The sequence below is a fragment of the Podarcis pityusensis genome (genome assembly GCF_964106645.2).
Source record: "Podarcis pityusensis genome assembly, chromosome: 2".
Lineage (NCBI taxonomy): Eukaryota > Metazoa > Chordata > Lepidosauria > Squamata > Lacertidae > Podarcis > Podarcis pityusensis.
This window is the reverse complement of record NC_138029.1, coordinates 122908890-122926663: the sequence shown is the minus strand read 5'-3', so window position 1 is coordinate 122926663 and position 17774 is coordinate 122908890. Positions and strand designations below refer to the sequence as shown.

Genomic DNA, 17774 nt, shown 5'->3' with positions numbered 1-17774 from the left:
GGTCTTTCTAGATCGGCGTGATGTGGCTGACCAGCGCAACCAAGGCAGTTTCTGTCCCATGATGAGGCCTGAATCCCAACTGGAATTCCTGCCAAGAAAAAACCAGATAAGGTGTGGCGAGGATCCCGATCCCCCACAGAAGCACCAGATCTGAGTATCTTGACAGTCATCAAATGCTCTTGTGAAAGATTGACACACTTCTCCCGCCTCTCCATTTTATCACTGCAACAACCCTGTGAGGTGGTTTGGACTGAGAAAGGGTGACAGTTGCTCTGATACAGACCGTGTTGTAGAGTAGAAAACAATTAGTCTCCACTACAAAGGATGAGTTTCAAAGCTTTATTGCAGAAGAGTTTTAAAAGAGTTGAAAATAAAGCTTGCAAAGATACAAAGTAATGCATTGCTCCACTGAGTTCTCGGGTTCCATTTTCTTCAAAAGAGACCACTCGGGTTTCCAGCAATGAGTCATCACTTAGCCCAGGGTTTTCCAAACTTGGTTCTCCAGCTGTTTATGGACTACAACTCCCATCATCCCTAGCTAGCAGGACCAGTGGTCAGGAATGATGGGAGCTGTAGTCCAAAAACAACTGGAGACCCAAGTCTGGGAAACCCTGATTTAGCTGAAACCCTCAAAACAGAAACATCCCACAATTTGTTGCAGACAAACCTATCCTGTCTAATGCAAACTTCCTAAACACATATATTTAATACTGTACATCAGCCAGTATTATTGATTGTGAAACTTACGAAGTTCAAAATGCAAAGCGACACATGATCAGATTAGCTCTTATTTTAAGAAGATGAGAGTTAGCAAATTGATTAAAGTGTGGATTCTGACTAAACATCAGGAAGAGCTTTCTGACGATAAGATCTTTTCAACAGGGGAACAAACTCCTTTGATGGGTTGTGGACTCCCCTTCATTGATTAAAATTCTCCAAAGGCCATTCGTTTAGATTTTACTATTGCAGGAGGTTGGACGAGATGTCCCTTGGGGCCCTTCCCATTCTACAATTTTATGGCTCTATATTTTGTGTGATAAGAGTGAAATGTGAGTGAAAATTGTTCCACATTCCATATATTTAAATTGTTTCTCTTATGTGAATTCCCTGGTGAATATGAACATTCCACTTTCACTGAAGCTCTTTCCACACTCTGAGCATTTAAATGGTTTCTTCCCAGTGTGAATTTGTTGATGTGAAGGTGTGATTACTAGCTGAAGCACTTTCCACACTGCACACATTTAAATGCTTTTTCATCCTGTGTGAGTTTGTTGATGTTTTCTACATCTTCCTCTTTGACTGAAGCTCTTCCCACACTCCATACATTTAAATCGTTTCTCCCGTGTGAGTTCTCTGGTGTAAAGTAAGGGTTGTCTTCCGTGTGAAGCTCTTCCCACACTCCATACATTTGAATGGTTTCACTCCTGTATGAATTTGTAGGTGTTTTACATGGGTTGAACGATCAGCGGAAGTCTTCCCACACTCCTTACATTCAAATGGTTTCTCCCCTGTGTGAGACCGTTGATGAATATTAAGATTTTGCCTCATACTGAAGCACTTTCCACACTCTGTGCATTTAAAGGGTTTCTCCCCTGTGTGAATTCGTAGATGGTTTTTAAGGTTTCCACTTTGATTGAAGCAGCTTCCACACTCGTTACATTTAAATGGTTTTTCTCCTGTGTGAATTCGTAGATGTTTTATATGGGATCCTCTATCTACGGAAGTCTTTCCACACTCGTTACATTTAAATGGTTTTTCTCCTGTGTGAATTCGTAGATGTTTTATATGGGATCCTCTATCTGTGGAAGTCTTCCCACACTCCATACATTTAAATGGTTTCTCCCCTGTGTGAGTTTGCTGGTGTGTAGTAAGGGAATGCTTCCACCTGAAACACTTTCCACACTCCATACATTCATATGGTTTCTCCCCTTTGTGAGTTTGCTGGTGTGTAGTAAGGTATTGCTTCCACCTGAAACTCTTTCCACACTCCATACATTCATATGGTTTCTCCACTGTGTGAGTTTGCTGGTGTGTAGTAAGGTAATACTTCCACCTGAAACTCTTTCCACACTCCATACATTCATATGGTTTCTCCACTGTGTGAGTTTGCTGGTGTGTAGTAAAGGAATGCTTCCACCTGAAACTCTTTCCACACTCCATACATTCATATGGTTTCTCCCCTGTGTGAGTTCGCTGGTGTGCAGTAAGGTATTGCTTCCACTTGAAACACTTTCCACACTCCATACATTCATATGGTTTCTCCACTGTGTGAGTTCGCTGGTGTGTAGTAAGGTATTTCTTCCACCTGAAACATTTCCCGCACTCCATACATTTGAATGGCTTCTCCCCTGTGTGAATTCTTTGATGTGAACTAAGGGATGTATGATCAATGAAGCACTTTCCGCACTCCAAACATTTAAAAGGTTTCTCCCCTGTGTGAGTGAGTTGATGCTTTGTACAGTTTCCACTTACATTGAAGCACTTTCCGCACTCCAAACATTTAAATGGTTTTTCTCCTGTGTGAATCCGTTGATGTCTTGCATGGCTTGCAGGATCAGCAAATGTCTTTCCGCACTCCATACACTGAAATGGCTTCTCCCCTGTGTGAGTTCGCTGGTGTAAAGTAAGGTGTTCCTTCCGGCTGAAAGACTTTCCACACTCCATACATTCATATGGTTTCTCCGTGTGAGTTCGCTGGTGTAAAGTAAACTTTGTCTTCTGGATGAAGCACTTTCCCCACACCATGCATTTAAATGGTTTCTTCAATGAAATTCCAGGTGAATTCTGACTATTGTTTCCATCACCTGCTTGGGGAGGAAAGAAAATCCTGTTAGGCTTCCAAGGAAGAGGAAGAAGTAACATAACACACATCGGGTGCAAATAGCGCCTCTTATTTCAATATCTCTTACGTTCTCTCTTTTCATGTTCCATTTTTTTAGGAATACACCTAAAATGATGTCAAAATATAGTAATGCCAGGTGTTACAATCTGGGCAACAAATGAAAACTTTCCTCTTTTCCCTTGCCTGTGCCTAATTAAATCATCTCTGCCTCTTTAAATTGTGTGTGTGGTTGTACTGTTTTGGTTGTTACGATGTTACGTATTTTTCTTCATTTATATTGTAAACCGTGCAGTGATGCTTAGATGAAGGGTGGTATATGAACAATTCTATCTAGACTTGGAAGAGACCCCGAGGGTCCTCTTGTCCAAACTTCTGCAATGCAGCAATCTCGACTTAAGCATCCAAGCTCTACTTAAAAGGCTCCAAGGAAGGAGAGTCAACCACCTTCAGAGGGTGTCTGTTCTACTGTTTAGCTGGATTCACATTTCTTGTAATCTGAATCCATTGGATCAGGTCCTATCCTCCAGAGATGAAGATAACAAGCTTGCTCCATCTTCACGTGACAGCACTTTAGATAAGATATCTGAAGATAATAATAATAATAATAATAATAATAATAATAATAATAATTTTTATTTATACCCCACCCTCCCCAGCCAAGGCCGGGCTCAGGGCGGCTAACAAGCAATAATAAAAATAAGTTGAATGATTACAACTTAAAAACAAAATTAAAATACATTAAAACATTGAAAACATTAAAATATTAAGATGTAGCCTCATCGCAGGAGGAGAAAGGAAAAGAAAAAAGAAAGAGGGGGAGGGAATCAAATTGGCTCCAAGCCAAAGGCCAGGCGGAACAACTCTGTCTTACAGGCCCTGCGGAAAGAAATCAGATCCTGCAGGGCCCTGGTCTCATGAGGCAGAGCGTTCCACCAGGCCGGAGCCAGAGCTGAAAATGCCCTGGCTCTGGTTGAAGCCAATCTAACTTCCTTAGGGCCCGGGACCACTAGGGTCTTGCTATTTATGGACCTTGAGGGTCTCTGTGGGGCATACCGGGAGAGGCGGTCCCGTAGGTACGAGGTGTACGAGGAAGATGGCATATCTCTTCCTAGTTTCCTTTTATTCAGGCTTAGCAAACCCAGCTTCCTTAGCTATTCTTCATAAGGCTTGGTTTCCAGTCCTTTGATCATGTTAAGCTTGTGGTGAGACAGGTACTACTGGCAACCCAGGTGTCCTCCATCTTATATATGTGCAGTTGGTTCTTCTGGCCTCATTATAGAATCTGATATTCAGTCCCCACTGAAATTCATTTTTGCCCAGTACTCCAATTTGTTATGGTAATATTGAATCTCCCGCTTTGGCATAATCTGCACATTGGATGAGTAGCCTGAGGAGATTTCACCCCTCCCATACCCAAGAATCTCCTGATCATCTCCTGATGGTCTCTGCTGACTCTCCAGAGAGAAGGAGGCGTGTCCTGCCTATCTACTTATTCTGCCCAGCAACATATCTGTGTGTGTGTGTGAGAGAGAGTCAGTCAGTCAGTGTATCGGAGAGAGTGAGAGTGTTGGAGATCCTAGAGATAAGATTGCTGCTAAGAGCAGCTGCAGACTCTCAGTGTAGCATTGATTTATGCTTAGAATATTCAGCTCTGTATATAGTTTTGTATCATAGTTGTAGTTACAGAATAAAAGGAAGATATTCTACAGAGCTGCTCTCCGAGTGGTTTATACTCTGCAAGACTCTGCAAAACTCTGCTGCGCAACGACTGTATTATTGAGACAGTGAATCCGGTGCTCTCAGCTCTAAGCTGTGAGTCCACAGCACTGTGACCTGTTCCTGTGAGAAAGGAGGTCTCTGGCGGTGCTACCCAGCTCGCCTAGCCCAGTCGGGGTTGAGGTGCATGAGTCCAGTTGGTGCACTGGCTCTAGGGCGATGCTGACATCGGTTATGGGCCCAGTCGTTGTTCCAGTCGTCTGACCTGGCGTTGTTCCAGTCATCCCAGGCGTCCCAGGCGTCCCAGTCGCCAGAGGTTTCTGTTGCTGATTGCCGGACGGTGGAACGGACGCTGCATGCTGGACTGATTTGCGGTGCCCAGAAGCAGAGCTGTTTTGGAGCAGAGTGTTCAAGCTGCCGCTGTTGTTCTTGCTGCTGCTTGATTTATGGAGGTATGTTGCTGACTGCCAAAGGAAGAAGATAGCATCCCTGTTTGCCTGTTAATTGCGCTCTGAGTGGGAGAGAGAGTGGCTGAGGGAGTCAAGGCTTTATCTGTGTTGCACGAGGGAAGTGTCTTGCTCTAAGTAATAGCAGACATGGCCTGTGCACATTCTGGCCAGATGGCTCTGTCCTTTCCTCTCCTCACGCCTGAAACCTATGGAGTTTGGCAAGTAAAGATGAAAGCGCTTTTACAGAGGGAAAAGCTATTTCACACGATAGAAGATGACCCTCCAGATAAGGATGATGATGATTGGGCTGAGTGGCATGCTGCAGATATGAAAGCCCGAGGGACAATTATTTTGAGTGTTTCAGACCACTTGCTGGTGAACTTAGAGGGTCAAGAGACTGCACAAGCTGTTTGGCATAAGTTGAGAGATATGCATCTTAGACAAAATGCTGGTTCCAGTGTGATTTTCTTTAAGAAGCTGTGCAGGCTGCAGTTGGAGAAAGGTGGTGATTTGCCTAGCCATCTATCTCAATTAAAGAGTCTCAGACAAGACCTTGTTCAGCGAGACCTGGCTATTTCAGAGGCTGTATTTGCAATGCTGATGATCAATAGCCTAGATGAGTCTTATGATGGAGTGGCTGCCCAGATTTCCACAATGCCTTCTGACCGGCTAACAGAAGATTATGTGTCTAGCGTGCTCTTGAATGAGTGGGATCGCAGACAGGCTGTTAGAGAAAGCCGGGACTGTGCTGTTAAAAATATGCTTGAAAATGTGCCTGAGTCTTCAGCAGGGGAAAGTGAAAGTGAAACTGCTGCTGTTAAAGCTTTGAAATTGAAGCGGTGCTTTTCGTGTGGAGCACAAGGCCATTTGAGTTTCCAGTGTAAGAAGTCTTCAAAGAAGAAGGGAAACTTCAGAGGCAGAGGGGGAGGAGGAAGAAATCCCCAAGCACCTGCTACTTCAAAGGCCTTGATCTCTCGCTGTTCCAGTCAACGTGGGCGGAGTTTCTTCGTGGTCGACTCTGGCTGTTCAAACCACGTGGCCAAAGATAAGAATCTCTTTGTTCAGCTTGAGAAGCAAGAGAAAGAAATTCATCAAGCAGATGGGACAGTTCTCACGAGTATGGCTCAGGGAACTGTGTTCTTAAAGAACCTGAATGCAACTATTAAGAATGTCCTGTATGCGCCTGATATTCAGGACAATTTGTTGAGTGTTTCCCAGCTTGATCGTCAAGGGTTTAAGGTGGTGTTTGCTAAATCTCGCTGTGAAATTCTTAGAGATGGCAAGCTCATTCTGTATGCAAAATGTGTAAATGGATTGTACCAATTGCCTTTTGTTTCAGGTACAGGCACTGCAGAAGCTACTGAGAAAAAGTGTTGCAATTTAACTGTAGATAAGAATGAGAAGTTGCATGACCAATGTATTCATTATTACCATCGCGTTTATGGTCATTTGAATTTCCAGGCTGTGGCAAAAATGCCTGATATGGTTCAGGGTATGAAGTTGAAAGAATGTCCCTACCACATGAAATGTGTTTCTTGTGCAGAGAGTAAGGCAAGGCAAGCTCCCAAAGGTACAGAGTCTGGGAGAGAGGCCAAGAAACCATATGAAGTCATTCATGCAGACTTAGTGGGGCCCCTAGCGCTCTCTAGAGGCAATTCAAGGTTTTTCATGGTTCTGATAGACTCCTATTCGAAATATGTTTGGGTCTATATGCTGCAGAAAAAGGCTGAAGCCTTTACCAAGTTTTGCCAGTTTTGTAAATGGCTCAGAAATGTACATAATGAGAATGTACGTTTTCTTTTCACAGACAAGGGTGGAGAGTTTTGTTCAGAAGAGTTTGAGAGTTTTCTTTCTGAACAGGGCATTGAGCATAGGACAGCCACGCCCAGATCACCCTGGCAGAATGGTTTATGTGAGAGAGTAAACCAGACCCTGCAGCAAGGAATCAGAACACTGTTACATGATTCGGGGCTGCCCAATCTTTTTTGGGCTGAAGCTCTTTCGTTTTTCTGTCACGTGTATAACAGGAGGTACCAGTCTAGTGTAAATTGCACCCCATATGAGATGCTTCACGGAAGAAAGCCATGTGTAAAGCATTTTAAAATTTTTGGTTCGGAGGTTTGGGTGCACACCTCGCAGGGTGACAAACTGAGCAAGCGTGGAGAACATGGTGTTTTCCTAGGATATGAGAAAGGGTCTTATCGTGTTCTGATCACAGACATGAAAACCATAAGGCTGACCAGGAGTATTGATGACAATCCACAATGGGACAGAGTTGGCGTTTTTCAGTGCCATCCCATTTGTGATGATGGTGCAAAAGGGGCAAAGAAAGTTAAGAGGGAGGCAAGTGTTGGTGGTGATAATCCTGATGCCAATGTAGTTCCAGATGATGGCACAGATTATCAGAGCCCAAAAGCCTCAGGTGAGTCTGACGCTGACTCAGACTTAGCAGCTTCATATACTTTAGCACCCCATTCTCCCAAAGAGGAGGAAGCACCAGAACAAGAGGATCAAAGAGTTTTGCGCAGATCCGAGAGAACAACCAAGGGTGTACCACCGAAAAGGTTTTCTGAAGAGTTTGCAAAGACTGCGGTCACAAGCAACTCTGGTGGGGTTTTCAAACCTAGCATGAAGTGTGCTGAGAGTAGTAGCACAAAACGCTTTATTTATTTCCTTACCTGATATTTGAAGGAAAGCGTGTATTTGAGTTCTGAAAAATGGTTTGTTCAAATCTGCCCAATTAGAAATGTCAATTTGTATTTGAAAGGAAGAAATGTGTGTGAAGATTTTTCCAGAAGCTGCTTATTCAATGGTATTGTAAATGTGTTTTATATGCCGGGAGAGAGATACCTGCAGATATGTTAACCAAGGTTGTAAGCAGAGAACAACTTTTGGAGTGTATGTGCAAATTGCAGTTATGTTAAAGATTCTTGAAATGGTCGGATGAAATGGGGGAGGATGAGGAGATTTCACCCCTCCCATACCCAAGAATCTCCTGATCATCTCCTGATGGTCTCTGCTGACTCTCCAGAGAGAAGGAGGCGTGTCCTGCCTATCTACTTATTCTGCCCAGCAACATATCTGTGTGTGTGTGTGAGAGAGAGTCAGTCAGTCAGTGTATCGGAGAGAGTGAGAGTGTTGGAGATCCTAGAGATAAGACTGCTGCTAAGAGCAGCTGCAGACTCTCAGTGTAGCATTGATTTATGCTTAGAATATTCAGCTCTGTATATAGTTTTGTATCATAGTTGTAGTTACAGAATAAAAGGAAGATATTCTACAGAGCTGCTCTCCGAGTGGTTTATACTCTGCAAGACTCTGCAAAACTCTGCTGCGCAACGACTGTATTATTGAGACAGTGAATCCGGTGCTCTCAGCTCTAAGCTGTGAGTCCACAGCACTGTGACCTGTTCCTGTGAGAAAGGAGGTCTCTGGCGGTGCTACCCAGCTCGCCTAGCCCAGTCGGGGTTGAGGTGCATGAGTCCAGTTGGTGCACTGGCTCTAGGGCGATGCTGACATAGCCATCCCCTCAATTCCTTCATCTGAGTTGTTTATAAAGATGTTGAACAACAACAGACTCAGGACTTTTATTGTTTTTTACCTCTCTTGTACGCCCAAGCTCATTCTTATCTTTCGTCTGCATGATCTTATCCTTGTTACTGCTGGCTACTCATTTATACTCTTCCTTCATGATTTCCCCTTTCTTCCATTTCTTATGCCCGCCTTTCTTAAATTTCAGCTCATCCGAAAGCTCCTTTTGCAGCCACATCTGCTTCCCTATGTGCCTCCCGCTTGTCTTTCTTGTTGGAATAGGATGGGGTGCCACCTGAGCCGGCAATGGATGCAGAAGTCCCACCAAGCAACATGGCTCCTCTTTCAGAGGGAGTGTAACCCCATCAAGAGCAGGCAACCTCCCAGCCATCCAGTCTAGGGAACCACCCATTAACTGGGCCTCTGTCTTATCTGGATTCAGCTTCAGTTTGTTGCCTCTCATCCAGTCTATTACCGAGGCAAGACAATGGTCTAGCACACCTGCTGCCTCACCTGTAGATGCAACTGAGAAATAGAGCTGAGTGTCATCAGCATATTGCTGACAACATACTCCAAACCTCTGGGTAACTCCACTTAGCGGCATCATATAGATGTTATACAGCATAGGGGATAAAACTGAACCCTGGGGAATCCCACATTGAAGGTTCCACAGGGCTGAAGGATACTCTCCAAGCAACACCCTCTGAAAACAACCATCCAAGTAAGATAGGAACCACGGCAAAGCGGGGTCACCCACCCCCTAGTGCAAACAGCTGCTCTACAAGGATACCATGGTAGATGGAATCGAAAGCCGCTGAAAGGTCAATAATTAGTAGGGACACGGTTCTGCTGTCTCTTTCCCAACAGAGGTCATCCTACAGGGCAACCAAAGCAGTTTCTGGGCCAAAGCCCAATTAAAATGGATCTAGAAAATCAGCTTCCTCCAAAACAAGCTGGATCATGTCTGCAACCACGCGGTCAAGAACCTTGCCCAAGAAGGGGAGATCAGCAACTAGCCAGGAGTCCTGCAGTGGAAATAGCACCTAAAATTCAAAAGCCTGGGTGAAGGTTTTCCTCTTCACCATCTATTGATCCATCTATGTCCCCATCTCCATTCCCCTGGAACTCACCAGATGTCTCTGAGGGTCCTGGGATAAAATGCCCAGAGGTTTTGGGGAGGGATGCAGGAGGCAGTCTGATAAGGTCAACTGTCCATCTTCCTCCTTCCATCCTTGCTAGGTTTGCAGGTTCAGGCGCTTTCGTCCTTCCTGAGGAGCTCGGAAGATGCAGGTTCCTGGGAGGGAGGGAGGAAGAAGCAAAGGGAGCCTCAAAGGCCCTGCAGGGATTCTGCTGCCCAGAACATTCTGCGGCCCCTAGAAGAGCCCCAAAGGGGTTCCCCCTTCCCAACAGGAGCCCCATTTTTAAGGGGTTTTTTTGGTTATACCAGTTTAATCTCTCCTCCCCCCCCCCCGGGGCTTAAGGTAAAGGTACCCCTGACCATTAGGTCCAGTTGTGGCCGACTCTGGGGTTGCGGCACTCATCTCGCTTTATTGGAGCCGGCGTACAGCTTCCGGGTCATGTGGCCAGCATGACTAAGCCGCTTCTGGCGAACCAGAGCAGCGCACGGAAACGCTGTTTACCTTCCCGCCGGAGCGGTACCTATTTATCTACTTGCACTTGGACGTGCTTTCGAACTGCGAGGTTGGCAGGAGCAGGGACCGAGCAACCCACCGGGTCTTACTTATGAGTAAATCTGCACAGGGCTGCTTTCTGACACCCAGAAACAAGCACCAGGTGAGAGACTTTGGAGAAGACTGCTCCCCTCCCTCCCTGTAGCTAGGTCTTTCTTGACTTTTCTACTTACTTTTGGGAGGGGGGGTTCCCCTCCAGCCCCCACCCAACCATTTCTCCTTCTCTTCCCACAACCCCCTGGAACTCAGCACACCACTCCCAGCCTCGGATAGTGATGGTGTGTGGGAGCCGTGGCTTCCGTCAATGGTGATGATCCAGCCTCTTTTAAACTATTTTGCACAGCTCAAAGTTTAAACAAGTTGTGACGTCTTGGAGGGGATGGGTAACCCCAGACCCCTGCAGAGATAGACCCAGGTGGGTCTTTGGTCTAATTCGGCGTCATGCAGCATCCTACCTTGGGAGCCCCCAGGCACTGGGGGAGAAGCAGTTTCCAAGTGGGAAGGGGGAGAAAGGAATTCGGACCCCCCCTTATGGATAATAATAATAATAATAATAATAATAATATATTATTTATACCCCGCCCATCTGGCTGGGCTTCCCCAGCCACTCTGGGCGGCTTTCAAAAGAATATTAAAATACTATAATACATCAAACATTAAAAGCTCCCCGGATGTGACTTTAAGGAGACTTCTGGGCAGGAGGGAGAAACCAAGGCACCCGCTCCGGAGATTTCCTCGTCCAAGATGGAGCCCCTTCTCTCAAGCCCCGCCCCACATATCTGATCACATGACACAAGCCCCCCTCAAGTGTTTTATTGTGGTAGCCAAAGCCCTCACGGCCCCACGGATTTGACTCCAATGCTCCACCCCCCAGAACCAGAGAACTGTGGAGCTGGAAGGGACCCCTAGGGTCATCCAGACCACCCCCGCGCAATGCAGGGGGCGCAAGGAAAGCGGCTGCCAAAGATGGAGGCCCACCCTTTTTCCCCACTTGGAGTCCCCCCGTTCTCAAGGGGCGCCCACTTCCGAGGCCCCCAGCAACCCACTTCCCCCGGGGGTCATGGGGTGTGCTGGGACCTCAGAGGCCTTGGGTCCCATGGCTTCCCTTCCCCCCACCCACCCAGGGGATCCTCCCATTCATCTCTCAGCCCCCCAACAGTTCCTCTGCACCCCCCGTCGCCCCACAGCCTCCCCTTCGCCCAAAGGACTCACCGCCCCAGAGGCCTCCCAAGACAAGCCGAAAGAGGAGGCGAGGCGGAAGAACGGAGAGAGGGGCCTTTCCCAGGCCGCTCTAGGCAACCGGGCTCTCTCGCTCTCCTTAACCCTTACGTGGCCTCGCCGCTCAGTGATTCCTGCCCAGGGAGAAAGTGGGAGGCATCCGGATCCCACCAGATTCAGGACATGACTCGGCAACGCTCAGCTAGGCTCCCACGCTGGGAAAGGTGGGATGGCTCAATGGGTACAGCCTGGGGGTTCTTCCTCTCAGGGTTGTGGGTTCCAGACCCATGTTGGGGCAAAAGAGCCCTGCATTGCAGAGGGTTGGGCTAGATGACCCTGGGCTCCCCTTCCAACTACGATTCAATGATTCTCAGGGGCGCCGCCAAAGACTTGTGCAGGGGCGGGGGGGGGGGGGGGACAGGGCCAGGCTGCAGGACCTCGGGCCCAATAGGGGGCAGGTTGGCTTACAAGAACAGAATCAGGGAATGGGAGAGTTTGAAGGGGACCTCCGAGGTCATCCAGCCCAACCCGCTGCGGTGCTGGACTCTCCACGGAAGCATCCACGAGAGACGGCCTCCACCTGCCAGTCTGCACCCACCTGGTCCAGGGAGGATGCCATGCGCGGCCCCCTTTCAAAGCAAGAGGTTCTCTCCCTGGGGGGAGCGGATGGGATGGAGGAAGTCGATGCAACTCTGCCGATGGAAAGGGAATATTCTCCATCCCCACCCCCCACCAAAAAAACCCCCTTCGCTTCTGTCAGCCTCCAGACATGGGTGCAGCCAGAGGGCAGCTGCAAACTGCCCCCACTAAGTAAATAAATAAATAAAAAGAATTAACAAACTGACCTATCGGGTTGCGGATAGCTCTGTTCTACCCCCCCTTCCTAACATAAATCCTGCCCCGCTCAAATAAATCCTGGCTATGCCCAGGCCTCTAGACTGGAGGTGGGCTCTCCAAAAAAGACCCAACAAGGTGAGATGCAGAAGCCGGCTGTGTCCTGAAGAAGGGGCTGTGTGGTGTAGTGGGTGGAAACACCTGTTCTGCCCTCCTTCCCTTTCAGCAGATGCTCAGCCAAAGCCTGCTCCTTTTTCTCTGAGGGGAATGTGCGCTTCCTTTATTCCTATATCTTGGGGTGAAATATACTCAGAGTCGAGTGTGGATTCCATGCTCTTTATGGCCAATCAGGTTGCGGATTGACTTCCACCTGGAGCTGGATTGGGTGGCTCCTGCGGACCAATCAGACTGCTGTATTCTGGATCCTATTGTTCTAGGACGAATCAGACAGGCTGCCTTCTGGATCCTATTGTTCTAGGACCAATCAAACTGCTGCATTTTCGATCCTATTCAACTCAGTACATAACATGAGGGGAGGATTGGGAAAAGCATGGACAGGCGAAGAGAAGAGAAAAGTGTCTTCTCTCAGCAAAGACACGTTGTGATGTTGAAATGAACTGGAGTGCAGGCAAACTGACGCCCTCACGAATTAGCCATTATTTACTACTTTTGCCATTTGACCTAGGCAAAAGTAATAATAAATTTTTTTTGTTGTTGTTGTTTAGTCGTTTAGTCGTGTCCGACTCTTCGTGACCCCATGGACCAGAACACGCCAGGCACTCCTGTCTTCCACTGCCTCCCGCAGTTTGGTCAGGCTCATGTTTGTAGCTTCGTGAACACTGTCCAACCATCTCGTCCTCTGTCGTCCCCTTCTCCTTGCGCCCTCAACCTTTCCCAACATCAGGGTCTTTTCCAGGGAGCCTTCTCTTCTCATGAGGTGGCCAAAATATTGGAGCCTCAGCTTCAGGATCTGTCCTTCCAATGGGCACTCAGGGCTGATTTCCTTCAGAATGGAGAGGTTTGATCTTCTTGCAGTCCATGGGACTCTCAAGAGTCTCCTCCAGCACCAGAATTCAAAAGCATCAATTCTTCGGCGATCAGCCTTCTTTATGGTCCAGCTCTCACTTCCATACATCACTACTGGGAAAACCATGGCTTTAACTATACGGACCTTTGCTGGCAAGGTGATGTCTCTATTAAATAATTAATTGACATCAAAATGCCATGATGGAATGGACAGCAGAGCCTGGTGATGCAGTTCCCCTGGAATTCCACCAGAGGGCTGGGGCCTCTCTCTGATTGGCTCCCAAGACAGACAGACAGACAAGAGGGGGCGGAGCCAGAACTTTTGGAGGGAAAATAACAGGAGCCGTTTCTGAGGCAGAGCGTTGGAACAGAGCTTGAATTGAGAAGTTAAGAGACAGGGCTCAGGTTGAGGGAAAGAGCTTGATTTGAGAGGAGAGAGAGGACTGGATTTGAGAAGAGGGAGAGGGATTGTTTGGAGATAGGAGTTAGGGAGGAGGATAGGATTTGACAGGAGGAGAACTGGTTCTGATTAGAGTTGAACAACCACCCTGAGGAGACTGTCCATGGTGAGAGGAAAGACCCTTCCAGCTTGGATAGGGAGAGCCGGTTGGGGGTCTGGGGAAGGTCTACAGACAGGAGTGTGAGGCAGGAGAAGCAGATCTTGAGGGAATTCAGGCTCCCCCTGGGTCACCTTCCAGTCAGAAGGGGGCAGTTCTTCTAGGGAGAGAAGACTCCCAAGCATAGCTGTCAACTTACAGATTTGAAAATAAGGGACCAGCAGCCTTGAAAATAAGGGATCAGCAGCCAAAATAAGGGACCTGCAGCCTCGCCTGTTCCAGGCACTCCAGTCTTCCTGTCCTCCTGCAGTCTGGTCAAACTCATGCTGGTAGTTTCGAGAACACTGTCCAACCAACTTTGTAACCAGAGGTTCAACTGAATAGAATCTGAATCACATGCACCACAAGGCCTATGCAGCCTCAGCTTAAGATGGCTCCCCGGCCTGGCTTTGCACTGCAAAGTTTGCAGCAGCATGTGCAACAAAATGGCGTCCAGCATTCAAAAACCCCCTCAGCTTGCATTAACTAGCCACACACACACAGCCTCCCCCTCGCCACGAGATCTCCTTTCCTTTCCCCCCACCATGTGCCCCCGCTCCAGACAGACCTTTTCGCCGGCAAGAGTGAGTGGGCCGTCGATGACGTATCCATCCGATTCCGATCCGAGCACCCAGCACAGGTATGTTCAACTTCTGAGCCCCTCTGAGCCAAAGGCAGAAAGCCCAGCAAGCAGCCAAACGAAGCCTCAAGGAAAACCACCGTCACCTCTCCCCGGGAAGCGCTGAGCAAAGGCGAGTCCCCAGGCAACGCAGCTGGGCACAAGGCATGCAAGCCAGTCGTTCTTAGACTTCTTATTGGGTGAGCAACACAGCCAAGCAACACAGTTGGAGCCGGCAAGAAGGAAGGGAGAGGAGCTGCTTCCTTTGAAATTTAAGGGACATCATTTAAGGGACATCCATCAATAAGGGACAGCAGCGGGACATGGCGCTGGAATAAGGGACTGTCCCTTCAAATAAGGGACGCTTGACAGCTATGCCCCCAAGCCAGTCACAAGGGGGGAGGGGATCCCCTGGGTCTCTTATGCCATTTTGGAATTACCTCAGGAGTGGGGTTGCTTAGATAGAGGGGGGCTGAGGAAAAGTGTCCCTCACTCATGAACCAGGGTATTGATTGGGGAAGGAAGCTGTGTTGTATTATTTAACTGAAGCACCTGCCATAACTAACAGAAACTGAAGTATAACAACTGTTTTTTTTACAGATAGGTAGCCGTGTTGGTCTGCCATAGTCAAAATAAAAAAAATCCTTCCAGTAGCACCTTTAAGACCAACTAAGTTAGTTCTTGGTATGAGCTTTCGTGTGCAAGCACACTTCTTCAGATACTGAAGATACTGTTTTTTTGAGTGAAGAGAGGTTAAGAGAAGCTGTGACTGTAACACTGAGGAGAAGGGGACAGAGGGAGGGTCCCTTTCCAGGCCTCTCTAGGCAGCCGGGCTCTCTTGCTTTGTTTAAACATTACATGGCGTCCCCACTCTCCCTCTCCCTCCAAAAGGGACCCATGCAGCTGCCCTGGGGTGCCAACCTGAATAAAATTTTGCAGGGTCCAGGTAAGCCCCACCCTGCATAATGGATCACAAGAATGCACTTCATTTGATTGCTCACTTTTGCCTCTCCAGGTCTTCAAGCTTTTCTCAAAGAATGCAGATGAGGAGCTCTTGGCCCTCAAGAGGAAAAAAGTTTGTTGATAGGTTGTCATCAAATGGTCTTGTGAAAGATTGACACACTTCTCCCCGCCCTTGCATGGATGCCTCCAATATAGGTGTTGGGGCAATTCTTTCCCAGAATGGAAAGGACATCTGCACCCCATCCTATACTTAAGTAGGAAACTCTTGGAGAGGGAACAACACCTCTCATTGAAGGATAGTGTTTAGCCATTGTATGGGCTATTGGTAAATTAAAGCCATATCATGGGTGAGAACATTTACCCTTTGTACTGACCACTCCCCTCTGAAATGGTTAAACCAAATGACAGGTACCAATAGCAAACTAATAAGGTGGAGTCTGCAACTGCAAGACTACAATTTTGATGTCTCCCACATCAGAGGGAAGGATAATGTGATTGCAGATGCCCTGTCACAATGAAGCGTTTAGATAAGCACAGGGGCAATCATGCTGTATATATGTTTATTTGATGATATGTAATTGCTTGAAATGCAATTAGTTAAAATGCAAATTTAAAAGTGGTTAAAATGTATTTAGATCCTGTGTTTTTAAAGTGCAATGCTTATCTAAAGATGTAAAAGAATATAGTCAAGTGTTATGCTATATAGTTATGTTTAGAACTTTATAGTGTTTATAGCTTAAACGTATTACAAAGTATATAAGGTACTGTGTGTACGATACACGTATATTTGTGTATTGAAACAGGTACCCCAGAATACTTTTTTACAATTCCTGCCCATCGCTGCACTGAGGCTGGCATATGCAACCTTGCCTACGCAATGATTTTCTTCTTCTTTTTTTATAATAATATTTATTACTTTTACAACAATTTAAACACTTACAAAAGAAAAAACAAAGAAAAAACAATACATTGTAATACAAAAACACTACATAAAAATTAACAAAATGAAACAAAAACACTTTAAAAACACATCAAAAGAAAGAAGAAAAAAGAAAAAACTTCCAATATCTTATCTTTCTTTCCCATATTTCCACGGCCTCCTCACACCTCCCTTTTTGTATTCCACTTCTATTAATTATTTCAGCAATTCCTTACCATCTTCCCCTGTTTTCTATCCTATAATTATCTTAACACCTTTTAACCTTATTTTCCTTTAATACTCTATTAATCTATTTATACTTAATTCCTTATAACATTTCTACTGAAGCCATATAATTTCATTCCAACATTCTTCTAACATTCATTAATTTTACAATATTTCTATAAATAGTCTTTAAACTTTTCCCAGTCTTCTTCCACCGACTCTTCTCCCTGGTCTCGGATCTTGCCAGTCTTTTCCGCCAATTCCGTCTAGTCCATCAACTTCATCTGCCATTATCCAACACTTCAGTGCTTTTAAAAGACAGCCATTCTCTCAGCCAGCAAAAAGCAGATGATTCACAACAAAGTTTAGGTGTCTGGCAGGTCAGCTCCACCTCCTTCTTTAGCATCCGTCAATATCTTAAGTTTTACTCGAGGCTTCCTGCCCTGCCAAACAACTCCAAAAACATCCCTCTGCCACCTCCTGAAACAATCCCTCCCATCCAAAACTTGCACTTTTTGACACAAAAGCAACATCCCCGGCAACACAGCAAGCCTCATCCCCACCACAAGCCTACGCAATGATTTTCAGGTGTGGGACATGTGATGGAAGTTTGTTTACTGAGCAGGTTGAGTCACTGCCAGCAAACAGTTAACTAGCAAGAGCTCCTGACTGGCTAGAGTTCCAAGGGAGACAGTTGGAATGGAGTGAGAGACTGGGTGAGAGATTCATATTGTCTGTGAGGGGTTCCTTCTGACAGGAGGTAGAGCTGAGGACTCTCAGTATATATGCTCTCAGGGTCAGAATCACAGATCACTGTTAAAATAGAAAAGACACAGTCCCACACGGTGTTTACAGGAAAAAGGGTCCTCAGAGGGAATATTCTGACAGGAAAGGGCAGTAGTGATTCCGAGGCCAAGCAGGATTTGCGGGTCTGTAAGGCGCTGTGGGTTAAATGACAGAGGCTAGGACTTGCCGATCAGATGGTCGGCGGTTCGAATCCCCGCGACGGGGTGAGCTCCTGTTGCTTAGTCCCTGCTCCTGCCAACCTAGCAATTCGAAAGCACGTCAAAGTGCAAGTAGATAAATAGGTACCGCTCCGGCGGGAAGGTAAACGGCATTTCCGTGTGCTGCTCTGGTTCGCCAGAAGC

At 46.7% G+C, this 17774-nt stretch overlaps 1 protein-coding gene and 1 long non-coding RNA gene across 2 annotated transcripts; both read right to left on the bottom strand.

Moving 5' to 3' along the window:
- Positions 1 to 325: 325 nt before the first annotated feature.
- Positions 326 to 11533, bottom strand: LOC308469714 (uncharacterized protein). Its single transcript, XM_080992575.1, has 3 exons — positions 11439 to 11533; positions 9666 to 9829; positions 326 to 2804 (listed from the first exon to the last, which is right to left on the bottom strand). The coding sequence occupies exons 2-3, from the start codon at positions 9763 to 9765 to the stop codon at positions 1327 to 1329; spliced, it is 1578 nt and encodes a 525-aa protein (XP_080848701.1). The 5' UTR covers positions 9766 to 9829; positions 11439 to 11533; the 3' UTR covers positions 326 to 1326.
- Positions 11534 to 13480: 1947 nt separating this feature from the next.
- LOC308470277 lies at positions 13481 to 17332 on the bottom strand. Its single transcript, XR_013982331.1, has 3 exons — positions 17197 to 17332; positions 15251 to 16352; positions 13481 to 15104 (listed from the first exon to the last, which is right to left on the bottom strand). It is a non-coding gene; the product is annotated as an uncharacterized lncRNA (long non-coding RNA).
- Positions 17333 to 17774: the final 442 nt, after the last annotated feature.

Bases quoted from the DNA above. Each gene is read 5' to 3' on its own strand.
- LOC308469714 (XM_080992575.1), bottom strand. From the start codon at position 9,765: ATGGAAGGAGGAAGATGGACAGTTGACCTTATCAGACTGCCTCCTGCA. The intron at 2,805-9,665 runs GTGAGTTCCAGG...CTCCCCAAGCAG, and splicing joins AGGACCCTCAGAGACATCTG to GTGATGGAAACAATAGTCAG.